This window comes from Labeo rohita, chromosome 12 (assembly GCF_022985175.1).
Source record: "Labeo rohita strain BAU-BD-2019 chromosome 12, IGBB_LRoh.1.0, whole genome shotgun sequence".
In the NCBI taxonomy this organism is placed as follows: domain Eukaryota; kingdom Metazoa; phylum Chordata; class Actinopteri; order Cypriniformes; family Cyprinidae; genus Labeo; species Labeo rohita.
Window position 1 is genome coordinate 4972240 of NC_066880.1, and position 19058 is coordinate 4991297.

General features: G+C 30.6%; 1 protein-coding gene across 3 annotated transcripts in view; it reads right to left on the reverse strand.

Moving 5' to 3' along the window:
• LOC127174365 (cadherin-18) overlaps window positions 1-19058 on the reverse strand; it is a 277340-nt gene that overhangs the window by 46400 nt on the left and 211882 nt on the right. For all 3 annotated transcript variants that reach the window (XM_051124769.1, XM_051124766.1, XM_051124767.1), the window contains one exon: window positions 933-1100. In XM_051124769.1, coding sequence (XP_050980726.1) covers window positions 933-1100 — 168 coding nt within the window. The remainder of the gene's footprint in view (window positions 1-932; window positions 1101-19058) is intronic.

A 19058-nucleotide genomic window follows, 5' to 3' on the forward strand; every position in this document is an offset into this window, starting at 1 on the left:
TCGTTTAAAGACTTAAAGGCATCTAGAGAAGTATATACTGTTCCACTGCTTAATCTCAGAGTCTATAGTTTCTACATTATCCTTAAACATACATTTTTTTGGAGAGGAAATGAATGTGATTTTACTTCCAAAATCCTGCTGTGATGCTCTGTTTCTGTGGATAAAAATAAGACCACAAGAACTCCAGATACAAGTCTCATAATTGGATGCTTACACAATATAACACGCTGGTCCTGCCTCTATTCTCTTCATGCTAATTAATGGTAAAAAATTACACCGCAATGCACAATTTATATGATGAGTCATCTGATAGCGAGACTGCATCTGAAGTATGTAAGGTATATTTCCATCTCTTCCATCTAATTACGTAGTATCCATAAGAAGCCCTTGAGAAAACAAACGGTTTTCTAATGAATGTCTGGAAAACATGTGAAACACTTTGAGAGAGAGAGAAAAAAAAGTGTATTACAGCAGTATACTGTATGGTTCACCTTCAAACAGTAATGAGGGTTTTTGCAGCAGATAAAGAATTGGAGAAAAGCGAGGTCAAGCTATTTCAGTACTTTTTGCCGAGATCTAAAGCATAGTAATCAAGAAGTCCTTCAATCTCTCAAAGATTCGCTTAAGATTCAGTCAGGATAGCGTGAATATCATGCTTTATCTTAAAAACCCAAGACCTTCAGTAAAAGACCAGCATGAATTTGCAAGCTGGTTTTTATGCAGGTGTTGATCGGCTCTCAATGGCTCTGTTCCAAAAGCTAGTCAGTTGCCTACAGCCTTCTAAGGCTGCATCTTAACTGAAATATAAGCGCATAAGTGGCAGATTTGATACTGTCTTGTTCACTATGTCTTGGAGCAAAACCAATCTGCTGATGTTCATTAACAGCAATATGTTGGCACTTTTTTTAAACTCAGTGGTTAGCATCACTCACTCTGAGGGAACTTGGGTGGGTTGTCGTTGACGTCGGTTAGCGTGATGTTGACGGTGGTGGAGCCCGACAGACCTCCCACTTGCCCCGCCATGTCTTTGGCTTGAATCACCACTGAGTAATGTTCTCTTGCCTCTCGATCCATGTCTGCCAGTGCTGTTCTGATGATTCCTGCAAAACACACACATGCACAAAAACATACGCCACATATTATATACATCATCTGCATCATACAAACCAATAAGCCACAAACAACCAAGTTACAGTGCTTTACCATTATAATGACAGAAACCAATGTTTAAACAAATTATTATTATTATTATTATACAACAACAAATTGTTGATGCTGTTGTATATAATGTAAATAAATTAAGAATAATAATAAAAATAATAATAATAAATAATTTGAAGATTAAAATAATAGTAACTTTTTATTATTATTATTATTATATAACAACAAATTATTGATGTTGTTGTATATGTAAATAATAATAATAATAATAATAATAATAATAATAATAATAATAATAATAATAATAAAAGTTACTATTATTGTACATAGGTCTCTTGCATCATATGTTGTAATAAGAACAGCAATATGATGCATTATTTTATTTTTATTTTATGTTATTATTACTAACGTTATTATTAAAATATTACATATTCATTAATAATAATAACAATACTACTACTACTAATAGTTATTATTATTGAACACCAGATTCTTGCATCACAATGTTGTTATAAAAACAGCAATATGATGCTTTATTATTATTATTGTTGTTGTGGTTGTTATAAATAATATTATTACTACCATTAAACACCAGTTTTTACATAGTAATCACATTGTTATAAGAACAGCATTATTATTATTATTATTATTATTATTATTATTATTATTATTGTTATTATTATTCACAAATTCACACTAGGTTCTTGCATCGCATGCAAAATTAGGCATTATTATTATTATTAATATTGTTGCTGTTATAAATACTACTACTAACATTAAACGCCAGTTTCTTGTTTTATGTTGTTATAAGAATAGTAATATTATAAATTATTATTATTATTATAGTTGTTATTAAGAATAATATTATTACTACCATTACAGTTTTTCTCAGTCGCTTTGGTGCATTTCTCACAACACTATTTACATTTGCACAACATTTACTTCAACCTCCACAACATTTAGTCATTTGTGCACATCATAGTAGCAGTTTCTCATTCCTTCCAACAAATTGCAAATGCTTTTGGACATGCATCAATTGCTTTCATACAACTCTCTGCTGTTTTATAACATTATCATTTGCTTATGTCATGTCAGTCAAAATTAACTAAACTTGTGAATGCTGAATAGTCATTCCATATAAAACTAATAGTCCTCATTTCATTGCTTGAGTCATTACATACAAAAATGTTGAACTAGTTGTCAAAATCTGTCAAGCAAATTTTATAAAAATTTTAAATCTTTTTTTCCTGAAAATGTCTTCTAAATTGAACAATTTCTGCAAATGTGCATGAATGATTTACAGACCTATGTATGTTGTAGGTTCAGTTCCAATATGTACTGCAATATTGTTTACAATTGTGCACAGCTCTACCCAAAGGTAGTTTATGTTTGTTGTAAATAAGGGTGTATTTATTCGTTTGCACAATGCTTTGAATAAATTAGAATTGCAAAGAGCATATGCAGTAAAAATGTGAAACATACATATTCAGTGTCTTGTACTCAGATACCTCACTAAATACAGTAATGTCTAGCTTTACTGTAGTTTTCAAATGGCTGTGCAAATAGTATATAGTGCTGTCTTGAGCATTTTCAGGAAGTTTCACCAAAATCTGACTTTTTTGCATAGGAAAAAATTTACAGAGTAAACTGTCATAATGAAAACATGACAAAGCCATTTGACTATCTTGTTCATAAACAATGGTGTCAGGACTTTTCATCTTGATGACACTGACACTTTCATTGACATGAATACTTGCTTTTGAGGAATGAGCTATCCATTTTGAGCAAGTGACACGCTTTTGCAGGTTATCAACTAGGTTTTGCAGTTTGTACTAATTGTTTTGAGAAATGCATTAACTGTTGTGCAAATGTAAATAGTGTTGTGAGAAATGCACCAAAGCGACTGAGAAAAACTGTAAACAACAGTTTCTTGCATCACATTGTCATAAGAACATTATTATTATTATTACTCATAAAAATAATACGTTTAAACATGCAGTTTCTATAACATCAGTTTCTTACGATGATGTATTATTATTATTATTATTATTGTAGTTGTTATGAATAATATTGTTACTACTATTAAACACCAGTTTCTTGCATTATTATTGTTGTAGTTGCTGATGTTATTAGTAATATTACTATTAAACACCAGTTAGTTGTTGCTGTTAATTTTTTTAACAACCACAACAACATAATTAATAATAACAATACTCGTAAAACGTTTCTTGCATCACATGCAATATGATGTAATTATTATTAGTACTATTATTGTTGTTATAAATATTATTACTACCATTATACACTAATTACTTGAATCATATTACGGCAAAATTATTAATTATTATTATTATTATTATTATTATTATTATTACACATTAATAATAATAATGATGATGCCTTATAAAATTGTTCAAATGACTAGTGACTTTACATAACTGTTGCTTTTTCTTAAATGCATGTATAATTTCAAAACTTGATTGCAACATCAGTTGATCATCACACATTATTTTCAATTTCTTATACTTTTCCATTTATTTATGTATTGTTTGTTTAAAAAAACACATCTGGCAAAAACATATGTGTTATAAATATCGCATTTACACACCAAAGGCTCATATCTCCACTTCGTTCTTGGCTTTATCTCATTTCAAAACAATCACACGCAGCAGTGACTGTTTGTACAGCGTGTTAAAATAAAACAGGTAAGTGTTCGTGTCTGTAAAGTCTTTTCTCCGCCAAGGTCAGTTTCTGTATATGCCTTACATAGCATTCAAATGATAACAAAACCTCAAGTACTGGTGAACTGAACCGTAGTCTGCAGCCATTTAATCACACACATACACCTCAACAATGACACACATGCAGTTACACAAATCCACTCACAGCATAGTCATTAAATGACAGCTCTGGACAATCCTGTGTTCTGACAGTTGAAATGTCAGTTAAATTGTATGCTTGTTTACGAACAATGTTACCTCAGGATGACAAACTCATTTTTCACTTTTGTACATGAATCACAACGGCAGTGGTTCATAATAAAAGAAATGGCTTCAAATAAAGCAATAAAAGCATCGCTTTCTGGCAAACATTTTAAAATGTTTTCCTGGCATTTTGGTGCAGAATGCGGAGGTCACACATATTGCTCTAGAGAAAAACATTTTTATCATTTTTTTTTCACCCATCAGAAAATATGATTCACATTTGTTTTTACATTTAGAGTCAAATAAATGATTTATATGTTTTGAGGAATTGCTTAAATGTGTTTTTGCTGCCCAGAAGCAACATTGTGTCACAATGTAACAGACATGATACTGCCATTATACAGAATATTGCTATTGTTTTTATTATTTTTTTATGCATTATTTAGGTGTATTGTTTAGGTCCATGCCTTTTTAATGTTAATGTAATATTAGGAACAACGTAAGTCCAAAGTAAATCCAGGAATTAATTCAATACACTCTGAGAGCCCCTGCACCGGTCCAAACATGTCTAAGGGTCTGAATCACACAATGTGTCACACAATGTCTGTCAGTTCCTTTCTTACATCTAATTGTCACACAGTTTCTTTCTTTCTCTCTCTCAAATTTCTTTTCTGTGTCTCAGACTAAAGTCCTCACCGATGAACAAACTCACAGTCAGATGGAAATCACAGATCACGTCTACGCTGCTGCTTAAAAATCCACAACCATCCATAAGGTACTGTACGACAGGTCAATTTTTAGAATTATGTTTTAGTTGATAATCAATCTGGTAACAAAAGCCAGTTTCTAAAGACATCAAAAAATCTAAATGGATCAAAATCAATGGATCTGAGGTGTTCTGAGGTTTAGTTGCTTCTTTCCAATCAAAATTTTCCCAACCTGTTTGATAAAAGGAATGTGTATAATATAAGCATAGTATAAACATTTATGTAAAACATTAAATTAATAAATGTAAAATAAAATAAAATAAAATAAAATAAATGGATTGTATGAATCCTGTGGTGCTTTGTGGTTTAGTTGCTTTTTTTCAATCTACAGTATTTCAACCTCTTTAATAAATCAAGAAAATGTGTGCATTACATAAACTGCTAAATAAATAAATAAACAAACAAACTGTAAAGTTAATAAAATTAAATAAATGGATTTGATGTATTTTTCAAGGAAAGTCAAGGAAATATGTGCATAATAATCATTTCAAAGACTGCATTCACTAATTTAGCATATTAGAATATTTTAGCATATTAGAATATTAGAATATTTGTGACACGGACGACTAGAGAAATGGCAGCTGAAAATTTAGCTTTGCCATCACAAGGATAAATTACCCTTTAAATTATAGGAAAATAGGAAACACATTTGAAATTGCAATACTATTATAAAATGCTGTTTTTTTGTTTTTTTTTTACTGTGTTTTTGATCAGATAAAGCCTTAGAAAGCATAAAAGTATACAAATGTATGTAATTTTTACATAGATTTAAAATAGATTTCTAGATTTAAAAGAAGCAACTAAACCACAAAATCTATAAAATCCTTTTATTTTATTTTATTTTATATTTTATTTTTGTTTACATTGTAATTAATTAATTAATCTAGCAATTTATGTAATCTTTTGAAATGCTTATATTAATAAAAAAAAATATTTTTTAGCTTTTTAAATGCTTATATAATGCACACATTTCCAAGATTTCAAACAATAAATGTATATAAATATATATATATATATATATATATATATATATATATATATATATATATATATATATTTTTAGTTGCTTCTTTTCAATCTTTTCAATCTAGAATATTTCACAAAACAAATAAAATAAAAGGATTTTATAGATTTTGTGGTTTAGTTGCTTCTTTTAAATCTAGAAATCTGTTTTAAATCTATGTAAAAATTACATACATTTGTACAAATTTTTGAAATAAGTCTTTTATGCTCTCTAAGGCTTTATCTGATAAAGATAATCAAAAACACAGTAAAAAAACACAGCATTGTATAATAGTATTGTAATTTCAAATGTGTTTCCTATTTTCATATAATTTAAAGGGTAATTTATCCTTGTGATGGCAAAGCTGAATTTTCAGCTGACATTTCTCTAGTCCTCCGTGTCACAAATATTCTAATATGCTAAATTTGGTCCTCAAGAAACATTTCTCATCATTATCAATGCTGAAAGCTCTTCTTCTTTTGTGATTACATGCCAACAGCCACAGAAACTCATCCAGACGGGCCAAATATGTTAGATTTTATTTGTGTCAGATTTGAGGGATGTTCAGTCAAGAAGGAACGGCTGGAACGATCGCTCTTTACAAAATGGAAGTGTTATCACACAATCCAATCCTGCTTTATATTTGCTCGAAAACAATAGCGTCGCTAGCCTGCGGCTTCCTCTGATAGAAGGCTGCAACTGTGACACGCAGTCAATACACACATGCCATTAAAGAACAGATTACAGACTCATGAATAAACAGACTTGGAGTTTGAGTCGGCCTCTAAACAGGAATTCTGCTCGCCGCTTGCATCCCTATAATTGACCGATTCATTTTTCACTTTAATTTATGAAGTGCAAACAGAGAGAAAATATTGATTTGTCATTATTACAGTGAAAAGTGGGTTTGCGTAGACCATAAATAACCATTGGTTTTCTCAGGTTATTGACTAAAATCATCCCGAATCTTTTTTTAATCCTTGTATTGTTTCATTTCCCTCATGATAATGAAGAACCAAAATAAACACGCAAAGAAATGATGACGACGGGAGCGTCGTGAGCTCATGTGAAGAGTGTCAGGTTGACAGGCTCAGGATTAGCTATCCGTGGGCAGGTTATAACATTAGAAGCAGGTCGAGGCACGAGTGACCGCAGGCGACAGTATTAACATGCAGGGCAAGTGAGGTTGACCACTGTCACCTGTCACAGCCAGAGCAGGCCAAAGGCTGCTGAATGCACTGGGGACAGACCAGAATATCTTGTACTGCTCCAAAAATACCCAAGAGAACGGCCACACAATTGAACTTTCTTACTGGGTTTGTACAGACAGTGTCTGCCTGCGCAAAACTGCCCACCATGGTGCAAAGGCATTGCTGTGTGTTGCTAGGGTGTTTCAGTGGTTGCTAAAGGCCAAAGTCAAAAGATATTACAGGAAATCTGACCCATATCTGAGACAAACTAAAAATAAAATAAAATAAAATAAAACAAAATAAAATAAACATTTGACAACTGAACTTTTAAAATCAGTATATAAACATATATACACAACTAAAAATAAATAAAGAAAACAAAAGTGCAAAGACAGACAGAAGGATAGAACGACAGAACAATAGAAACTATGATGGATGGATGGACGGATGGAATAAATGAACGAAGGATGGAAGGATGAAATGGACAAACGAATGAATGATAGATGATAGATAGATAAAACATTAGATAAAACAATAGATAGAATGACAGAACGATAGATAGATTGATAGAACGACAGAACAATAGAAAGATAGATTGATAGATAGAACGATGGATAGAACAATAGAATGACAGAACGATAGATACAGAACGACAGAACGATACATAGAGCGAAAGAACGATAGATAAAAGGATAGAATGATAGATAGAATGACAGAATGATAGAATGACAGAACGACAGAACGACAGATAGAACAACAGAATATAGATAGAATGATAGAACGACAGATAGACTGATAGATAGAACGATGGATAGAACAATAGAATGACAGAACAATAGATATACAGTTAGAACAATAGAACGATACACAGAGTGAAAGAACCACAGAATGATAGAACGATAGATAGAACGACAGAATGAAAGAACAATAGATAGAACGATAGAATGACAGAACGACTGAGCGATAGATAGAACAATAGAATGACAGACGATAAACAGAATGACAGAATGATAGATAGAATGATAGAAAGAATGATAGATAGGTGATAGATAAATAGAGAGAACGACAGACAGAACAGCAGAACGATAGAATAAAACGATAGAACGACAGAAAGATACATAGAACGACAGAATGATATAGAACAATAGAACGACAGAACGATATAAAGAATGATAGATAGATAGATAGATAGAACGACAGAATGATAGATAGAACAATAGAAAGAATGATAGATAGATAGATAGATAGATAGATAGATAGATAGATAGACAGATAGACAGATAGAATGACAGAACGATAGATAGAATAAAATGATAGATAGAACGACAGAATGATATAGAACAATAGAACGACAGAACGATAGAAAGAATGATAGATAGATGATAGATAGATAGAACGACAGAAAGATAGAATGACAGAAAGAATGATAGATAGATGATAGATAGAATGGCAGACGATAGATAGAATGGCAGAGTGATAGATGGATCGACGGAACGATAGATAGGACAATAGAATGATAGAATGATAGATGGATAGATAGATAGATAGATAGATAGATAGATAGATAAAACATTAGATAGAATGATAGATAGAATGACAGAACGATTGATAGAACGATGGATAGAACAATAGAAGGACAAAACAAGAAAAGTATAAACACATAGTATTATCCCCATGAAGTCAAACTCTCACAACTGCATTAACACACGTCCATCGCACCAGCATTTTAAAGTAAAATCTTCTTTGCTTTCAAAATAGCTTAGAGCAGTGTGAAAGCTAGTTAATGCTGGTCAAAACTGGTTTAAATTCTGATAGTCAACCATCATGTTTTTTTCTTTCTTTCTTTTTTTTTTTTTCTAGCGAAATCGTAGTCTGGTTGGTCAAACTACTGCAGTTGTGATGCCTGATGGGTACACAAGCATCCCATGCCAAAGATCAGCATCCAAAACAACATATGCTGATCTTTTCCTCAGGGTTGCACATAAATTTACAATATTTATTAGGAAACTCATTAGCACTTTAGTCAAGAGGGTTTGGTGACATCAAAAGGTCGAGAAGGAAAGTCATTATACTCAATCTGCACTACAAGTGAGGGTTCTGAGGCAAGAACACCAGATCACACCAGAGTTATTTCACTCTCAGAGAGAGAGAAAGAGAAAAAAAAGCTGTCACTGCAATGATACCCTTTGAAATTTAATTTACCCCCAAAAAGGGTGCATATTCTTTAAAGGTACATATTAGTATCTAAAATATACACATAGCACCTAAATGGTTCTGAAAGGTTCCAATACGTACTAATACTTTTTAAAAAATTTTTTGCAAGCATTTAGAATTATTGATTCATTATTATAGTTTTTAAATAAATAAAACCACCTACACTTTTAAAATTAAAATAATAAAAATAGAAAACTTAAAATAGAAATAGAAATATTATTAAATATAAAACCATTTAACAATATAACTTTCCAAAATAAATAAATAAATAAATAGACTTCTTAATATTTTGAATCAGATTTTATTTTTATATTTTCTGTTTTCATTGAACTACATTTAATTTTAGTTAACGTTTTAGAAATTTTGTTTGTTTCCTTTTTAATGATTTCTTTCTTTTTTTTTTTTTTAATATCTGTATATAATTTCTATTTAGTTGCAGTTATTAATCCAACTAAAATACATGAAAATTATGAAATATGTTTAAAATATCTTTTTCCACAGATGAACAAAAGTAATTCAGGTATGAAAAACAAAACAAAAAAACAAACAAACAAAAAAACAAAAAAAACAAAACAAAACAAAACAAAACAATAAAATAAAAATATTTTTTGTTAAAATAAAAAGTAAAATAATAAAAAAATAAATAAATAATATTAGAAAAGGCTGAACTTTAGAAAAGGCTGAACTTTAAATTAGAAATAACTGAAGTACTAAAGTTACTAAAATAAAATAAAATACATATTTAAATAAAAATATATTTTAGCTTTTTTTTTAAAAAATAAAGATTAAAAAAATTAAAGCTAAAAATAAAAAAAAAATCTTAATATTAATGAATACTATATTAGCAATTAAAAAACATTAAAGTAACACTGGATGAGTAAATGAAGAATATTTTCATTTTCAGATTTTATTTTATATTAATTAAACGTCATTTAATTTTAGTTAAAGTTTTAGAAATTTTGTTTGTTTCTGTATTTTTATTTGATTTTTTTTTAAATATCTGTATATTAATTTTTATTTAGTTGTATTTATAATACTTTATAATACTAGTTCAGCTTAAACTAATGGAAAATTAGAAACATATTTTTAATAAATATTTTATTACAATTTTTTTTATTTATGCTTCATCTTCTGCAAATCCCATCATCCCAACCCAAGAGGTCCATCGCCGTCCCACACGTCAACCCTATTGGATCTGTCACCAGCCCTTGTTCTGGGAGCTGATCATTTACAAATGAGAAGAGGCATGAAATAAACAATGTCATAAATGCATCCAAATCGTCTTCTAATACGCAAGCGTACGTTGGAAGATTTCCCAGAATGCATCTCAGCGAACAAAAGCCCAGCACATCGGTACAAAAAGAGGTTTGTAAACTTTCCAAAATAAATCTCCCATCCATTTCTCCTGTTTTAATGCCATAACTCCATTTCGAGGCTGCCAACGCTCGAGGCCCGATGGCGGAGCAGAGATATTACCCGAGCTGCAGCATTACTTAACCTAGGCTCCTAAGGCAACACAAGTCTCTGGCACACAGCCATTCACTCCATTAAAACAACACAAAGACTAATGTTGTGACCTTTTCTTCATCCGTCAGGGGTGAGGGAGTGTCTCTCCACAGCTATCACTCAACTTTATTGTGTGGGATTGGTAAGTGCTCTTGAGGAAATATGAAACAGGCTTGCTGTAAATGAGCAAGAGTGTAGTATTTGTTATTAGGATGTACAAGGAGGCTTCCAGGAAGCCCCCAAATGCCGAAAACCCCCATGAATCCCCATCCATCCTTCCATCAGAGGGCACTTCACACCACAACCATTAAGAATCCTGTAGCATTCTCCCTTCACTCGGAAAAACCGTCTGAAATCTCTATGGAAACCAATGGCGAGTCTAACCAAGGGTTAGCTGAGTGAGCAAAACTAGTTTAAGCTTTTAACTTGTCTCTCCCTCACACCTTCTCACTGTAATCTCCTATTGCTTCATCGTATTCCCTCTCGCTCTCTTGGTTTTCACAGGCTGTGCTTTTGCAGAGAAAGTCAGTCTAGGTGAGCAAAGGGGATTATGGGAAATTACCTTTGGCCTGGTCGAGCGCTAAGGGCCGTTCACACAGGACGCTGTGCACTTTGCTTCTGTAATCTGATGGATTTTTGTGTCATTTCAAACCTGTATGACTTTATTTCTTAAAAAATGTTTGGAATTTTTTTTTTTGTCCATAAACTGAAAATTACTGGGTTGCAGTGTTGTTTTGAACACCACTGACTTTTATTGAACAGACAAAAGAGAACAAAATGTTCAAAATATCTGCTTTCAAAAGTAATTCAGGTAAAATAAATAAATACATAAAAATAAAAAATTGCAGCTGTGTTGTTATTGTTAGCTATAACTGAAACAATTAAAAGTTTTTTTTTTAAATAAAATAAAATAAAATAAAAATAAAAATAAAAACATAACATAATAAATGGCTAAAATAAATAAAATAAACTTAAAAATAGAATAGAATAGAAAAATAAATAAATAAATAATAATGAAAGATTAATAATAACAATAATAATAATAATAATAATAATAATAATAATATAGTAAAAAATAAATAAATAAAATGCTGAACATGGATGAATGAATGAAGAAAATTTTTATTTTTGAGTGAATAAAATAAAATAAAATAAAATAAAATAAAATAAAATAAAATAAAATAAAATAAAATAAAATAATAAAGGGCAAAAACCTAACCTTAAAAATAGGATAAAATACAACAGAAAAATAAATCAGTAAATAAATATATAATTAATAATGATAATAATAATAATAATAATAATAATAATAATAATAATAATAATAATAATTAATAATATAGTAAAAAATAAATAAATAAAACACTGAACATAGATGAATTAAATGAAGATTTTTTTTTGTAATTTTTGAGTGAATAAAAATAAAAAAATAATAATAATAAAATAAAATAAAATAATTAATGGCTGAAATAAATACAATTTTACAGGAAAAACCTGAACTTAAAAATAGGATAAAATACAATAGAAAAAAAAAAAAAAAAAAAAAAAAATATATATATATATATATATATATATATATATATATAAATTAATGAAAAAAAATAATATATAATAGAAATAATACAAATAAATAAAACACTGAACATGGATGATTGAATTAAGAAACGTTTCAATTTGCAGTTAAAAAAACAAAACAAAATAAAATAAAATAAATATTACATGAAAAAACTGAACTAAAAAATAGTATAGAATAGAACAGATAGATAGATAAATAAATAAATAAATAAATAAATAAATAAATAAATAAATAAATAAATACTGAACATGGATGAATGAATTAAGAAAATTTTCATTTTTGAGTGAACCATAATACCTCAGTATTACTTCAGCAATAAATTGCACAGCTTGTTAGGAAAGGCACACTATACTGTTCAAAGGTTGATTTTAATGATTTTGAAAAATTCTCTTATGCTTACCAAGGCTGAACCTATCTGTTAAAAAAAATACAGTTAAAACAGCAATATTGTGAAACATTATTATCATTTCAAAGGACTATTTAGCAATTGAATATATTTTAAAAAGTAATTTATTTCTCTGATGCAAAGCTGAATTCTCAGCATCATTACTGAAATCTTCAGTCACATAATCCTTCAGAAATCATGATAAATACGCTAATTTGGTGTTAAAAAATGAAAATATGAAAGTATTTAAAAATTCTACATATTAATAACTACTATCATAGTAAAAAATACTAAAATATCACTGAATATGGATGAGTGAATGAAAAAAAATGTACATTTTTGTGTAAACTATCCATATATTTTTGTTAATCAAGATCTGCTTAGATTGTGAAAAGTGCTATTGTGTATTAAAAATGTAAAAAAAGATTACTAAGCAAACAATATTATATTACTTTTATATAACACGTATCAATGAATAGGGCACAATAAAACCAATTTTTATTTCACACTGACTTCAGAAACATGATTGTGTGAACAACTGACTGCAAATTGATGAAAGTCTAGAAAAATGTAGATTCAAAAAGAACAACCACCGCCGATTCAAAGAGTTTAAATGAAAACTTACTGCACAGAACATACTGTGATAAATCCGTATGAGATAAATATGTGTTCTTTTTTCTCTGGAGGCAAAAATAGCACAAGAGAGGGTTGGTAATATGTTGGAAAGCATTAGCGGCTGGGGAAGGCCTTGACAAACTGGCATGCTTTTCTAATTTGATCAGAACAGGAAGTTGCACTAATCCTTCCTTTTAGAGACTCCCTGATCTGTGTCAGAGAAGCTCGAAACTCACACGCTGAAAGCCTCCAGACTCCCTGATCAGCAGAGAAATTAGCCTACTTAACTGAGAGAGTGTGTGTGTGTGTGTGTGTGTGTGTGTGCGCGCATACGAGAACGAGATTGCTACGCTTTACCCATCATCGAGGACTCTGAAATCGGAAATCCTGATTACTCCCTGGAACCTCTTACAAGAAAAGGGGGAAGACGACGATCCGACCTTACTTATTAACAAGCTTAACGTCTGGCTTTATGTGTGTCAGCGAGCGGGACGTGTTGGGCCTCTGCATTGCCACTAGCTGATAATGAGCTGTTTTCACAGAACAATGCTGCCGTTATTTCTAACGAATATGTTCTGTTTCAAATCATAAATCAACAGGAGGATGCAAACTAGCAAAGTTTGCGACAATTATTAGCATTGTTTGCTAGGAAAAAAAAAAACCATCACTATTATTGTTGCTCATAGTTAAGGTTATTGATTTGAACAAACTCTGTCTGTGCTACAGAGGTAAAAGATACCTCAAATTGCACAGCTTGTTAGGAAAGGCACACTATACTGTTCAAAGGTTGATTTTTTTTTTTTATGTTTTTGAAAGAATTCTATTACGCTTACCAAGGCTGCATCTATTTGTTAAAAAATATAGTAAACACAGCAATGTTTACTGTTTGAAAATATGTTAAAATGTAATTTATTTCTGTGATGCAATGCTGAATTTTCAGCATCATTACTGCAGTCTTTAGTCACATGATCCTTCAGAAATCATGAAAAATATGCAAATTTGGTGCAAGAAAACATTTCCTTTATTATCAATGTTTTGTGGCCTAATATTTTTGCAGAAACTGTGATTACTTTTTTTTTTTCAGAAAATTAAAATGTCACTTCTTATAATTTTAATGCTTACTTGCTGAATAAAGCAACCCCCCCCCCAAAAAAAAAAAAAAACAAAACAAAAACAAAACAAGGATAATAAATAAATTTATATATAAATTTATAATAGTAACAAAAATAATAATTAAAGAAAAAAAAATCACAAACAAAAAACAAAACACACATATAAATAGAATTGGACAAATAAATGGACAGTTGATTAAAAAAAAGAACCAAAAAAATACAATGACTTGCACTGAAGGAGGAACCCAAGAAATTTCTAGAAAACTTCCAACCACTGGAACATCATTTATTATTATCATTGTTGACAACAGTTTTGCTGCTTAATGCATTATTTATTACTATTTTGTTTTACTATTTTTGTGGAAACAGTGATACTTTTTTTTAAGTGTTACTTCTGGTCATTTTAATGCATCCTTGCTGAATAAATCGATTGTCTTTATAAATAAATAAATAAATAAATTTTATTGGACAAATAAATGAACAGATGATGAAACTGGTAAAATAAATAAATAAATAAATATCACTGACTTGTACTGAAGGAGGAACTCAAGAAATATCTAGAAAACTTCAAACCACTGGAACACCATTTATCATCATTGTTGACAACAGTTTTGCAACTTAATACCTTATTTATTGTTATATTATTTACTATTTTTGCCGAATCTATATATCTATATCTGTCTATCTATCTGTCTATATATATATATATATATATATATATATATATATATATATATATAAGAAATCATCCATAGCATCTTAGAAACCTCATTACAATGCTGGAAACATTATGTTAAGTTTCACTTTTGCCTTTCATCTAATCAATTATTCAGATTATTCATTAGGAAGAATCACAACGCTTGTTAGCTGCTAGTTTATGAGCAGAATAAATCCCAGCACCTGACATTAATATCTCCTCTGTTCAAATGGATATTAACTAACCAAATAAAGAAATAAAGCCATTGCTTAGTTAACTGCTATTTATTGCATTGCAGAGAATTGTTGAGCACAAAGCCATAACTCTGGCATTAAACTTCTGTTTACGGTGCCTCCGTAACTGCCACCAGTTAGAACTGAACTAAATTAAACTGTGTATTACTAGTATAGCATTCTCCTCCTAAATGACATGTCCTTCTCTGGCCGTGACTTTGTTATTCTTTCTGGGTGCGTCTGCTGACCTAATGACCACAATCATCTCACCCAGCTCAAAACAATACGGCTGCGCTTACCATATAATCAAAGCAAGATTGACTATTGACTAGCACTCTCTCAGTTGAATTGATTCACGCAGGCTTCTTTTCCGTCTCCTCAGGTGCTTTATCTAAAGTTTTTAATCCCACTTGTCGTCTATATTTGTGTTCTCTGACATCCTGAGAGAAAGCATTTAAACACCAATTACCAGTGAAGCCATTCAATAGCGCATTAAAGGGCGGAAGGTGATAGCATCTCATTTCCAAGAGATGATTTGACTTCGCCTGCAGCTTTGAGTTCACATTAGGTGTGCTGGAAATGAGCGATGTTTGACTTCCTAATTGGGAGTTTTCTGATTGGATGTCAAAAATCTTGTAAACCGTACACAGAAACCAGTAATCAGAAACTCTTAACCTGAAGATCATTCCACAATTGTCCATTTCACAGTTGCTAAAACTTCCTTAAACTAAAACTGTGCATTCATATGTTGGATAAAAAAACAAAAACAAATAAATAAACAAATAAATAAATTTATATATATATATATATATATATATATAAATAATTTATATATAAATAAAATAGAATATATATTCTATTTTAGGGCTGTCAAACGATTAATTGCACACAAAATAAAAGTTTGCCAAATAAATGTGTGTGTAATTGTTATGTATATAGAAATACACACAAAATAATGTATATATTTAAGAGAAATATATTATTTATCTAAAAGCTATATATATATATATATATATATATATATATATATATATATATATATATTATCATTATAATTACACACAGTACTTTTATTCAAACTTTTATTTATTTTTTTTTTGCAATTAATCGTTTGACAACCCTATAATATAACAATATAACATATAAAATAATATTATACAATAGTTAGTATATGATAAAAAATGATAAAAAAACATAAAAATATTATATAATATATATTAATTATATCATTAATTTATTCAGCAAGAATTAATTAAATCGACCAAAAGTGAAAAATAATGATTTCCATTTCAAATAAATGCTGTTCTTTTGAACTTCCTATCTATCAAAGAATCCTGAAAATAAATAAATAAATAAAAATAACAGTACAATAGTTTTCAACATTGATAATAAATAAAAAATGTTTACTGAGTACTATATCAGCATAACTAAATGATTTATGAAGGATCATTTGACACTGAAAACTGGAGCAATGATGCGGAAAATTCAGCTTTGCATCACAGGAATAAATTACTAATTTAAATCTACTATATATTATACTATACTATTATACTAACTAGTTTAAATATATTTAAACAAAACAGTATTTTAAATTGTAATAATACTTCACAATATTACAGGTTTTCTATATTTGTGATCAAATAAATGCAACCTTAATAATCACAAGTAACTTCTTCCAAAAATGTCCTGACCCCAAATTTTTGTAGTGTATAAAATTGAGTAAATGTTGTATTTTTTTTTTTCAATGTCCCTGTTACTAAAATGCAAAGAGATTGTATAGCAAGCAATCGCATTTAAAGAAAAAAAAAAAAAAACTAACATGAACGTTGGGTTTTACTAATATAAAAGCATTTCATCATAACGTCTGTTATATTATTGAGGAAAAATCTGAAAATAAAAAGAGATTCCTCACAAACACACCTGATACAGCTGTTGACAGTGGAAAGCATTAGAGAAGAATCTATATTAAAAGCAACCCTCCTCCACGGCCTGTCAGAATATATTAACAAGATGCAGATCAGGGAGTGATATATGAAAGAGAAAATCTCTACAAAGATCTTTAGAAGTCTTGCTAACATGACCTCGGGCACCATGCATAAAACTTTGTATTACCTTCTTTAAATACATGGCAGAATCTGCATATACACCCACACCACTGGGTCACGGCTTTAGTAGAGCAGCACCAGAACAAACTCTTGACATGCATCAGAAGCATAATGCTTTCTCAATCTAATACATCTACTCTCTAGGCATCTTTGTGCCTCACATACTTTGAATTTTCACAGCTGTAAGAGACAGTAAATCAGCCATCAGTGACAGGCATCATTTGCTACAGTGACAGTGGAACAATAACTCTTCCATCTGATCAAATGTGCAGCGCTGAGAACTATTAGAGTTGTCATTAGCAAATGCTTTTCCAGTTTGAAATACTTTAAGAAGTTTACTCAGATTTCATCTGCGCTGAGAGCAAAGTGCCATAACGATTGAGTTCCTTGACTTTTAAAAAAAAGTAAACAGATGAACCACACACAATACAACCCAAAATGTGCATTAAGAAAGTGAAAAGGCTCCATTTTTATTCCATGTCAACTTCAAAGTACTCACAATATGCACTGGCACATTGTATATTCATTTTATACAACTTCAAATAGGATATTTGTTTCTACAGTATTAAATGTTCCGAAAGGTATTCTGTGAGAGATTGAAAGTGAAGTATCACTAACAGACAATACAGTAAAGCAAGGCTAAGTCAATCTTTCTTGTCGTCTTCTTCTTCTCACAAAATCCCCTCAATTGGTTCTCATGTCTCCTGTCTGAATGCATTAAGTCCTTGTACAGCGTCTAAAATAAACTCAGTCTGGCAAAACCGATACTGTCTCTCGCCACAATTCCATTAAGCATTTCATCTCTAAAAACTCTTACCAAAGTCATTGATATGCCTGCATGGTCTTGACAACTGTGCAAAACAAAATTCCTCACAGTTCCTCTGCAAAATGCTGCATTAGTCTTTACTAAAGGCCAAACGCTTACAAATTGGGATGGACTGCATTACCAAAGCACTAGTCTTGTCAGTGCTGATGGACGGGATTTGCAAGAACCTGTGTTAAGGTTGTGAGGTGTCTGGCAATTACCATCAACAACTTCTTTGATGCTTTTCTAGCAGTATTTCTTAAAATAAGCATTAGGTTGTGGTCATGACTATGTCGGGAGAGGTAAAGTATTGAAGTGTGGAGTGTTTCAGCACCATGGACAGCACTAGAACTAAAGATAAAGGGACAAAGGCACATTTCAGCACCACGGACAGCAGCAGAAATTATGATGAAGGAGCAAAATAGCATTTCAGCACCATGGACAGAGCCTGGAATGACAATAAAGGGGTAAAGAAGCATTTCAGCACCATGGACAGCGGCAGATATTACCTCTATGACAAATGGAGGAAAATCAACAGCATGTTAGCTGAAACTGCTTGAAGATTTGACATACATAATGTCAGAGGTTGTGTGGAAATGTTTCTTGCTTTAAGGTCAATGTGTTTGCAAACCATTTTACCTTCTTAAGCTGACATATCCAAGTGAGAGACTATTCTTTGAACACACAGCGCAGGATGTAATTTTCTTTGTACATTCATTCTTTCCTTGATTTCTTTCTTTTCTCTTTCTTTTCTCCCTTTTGCCT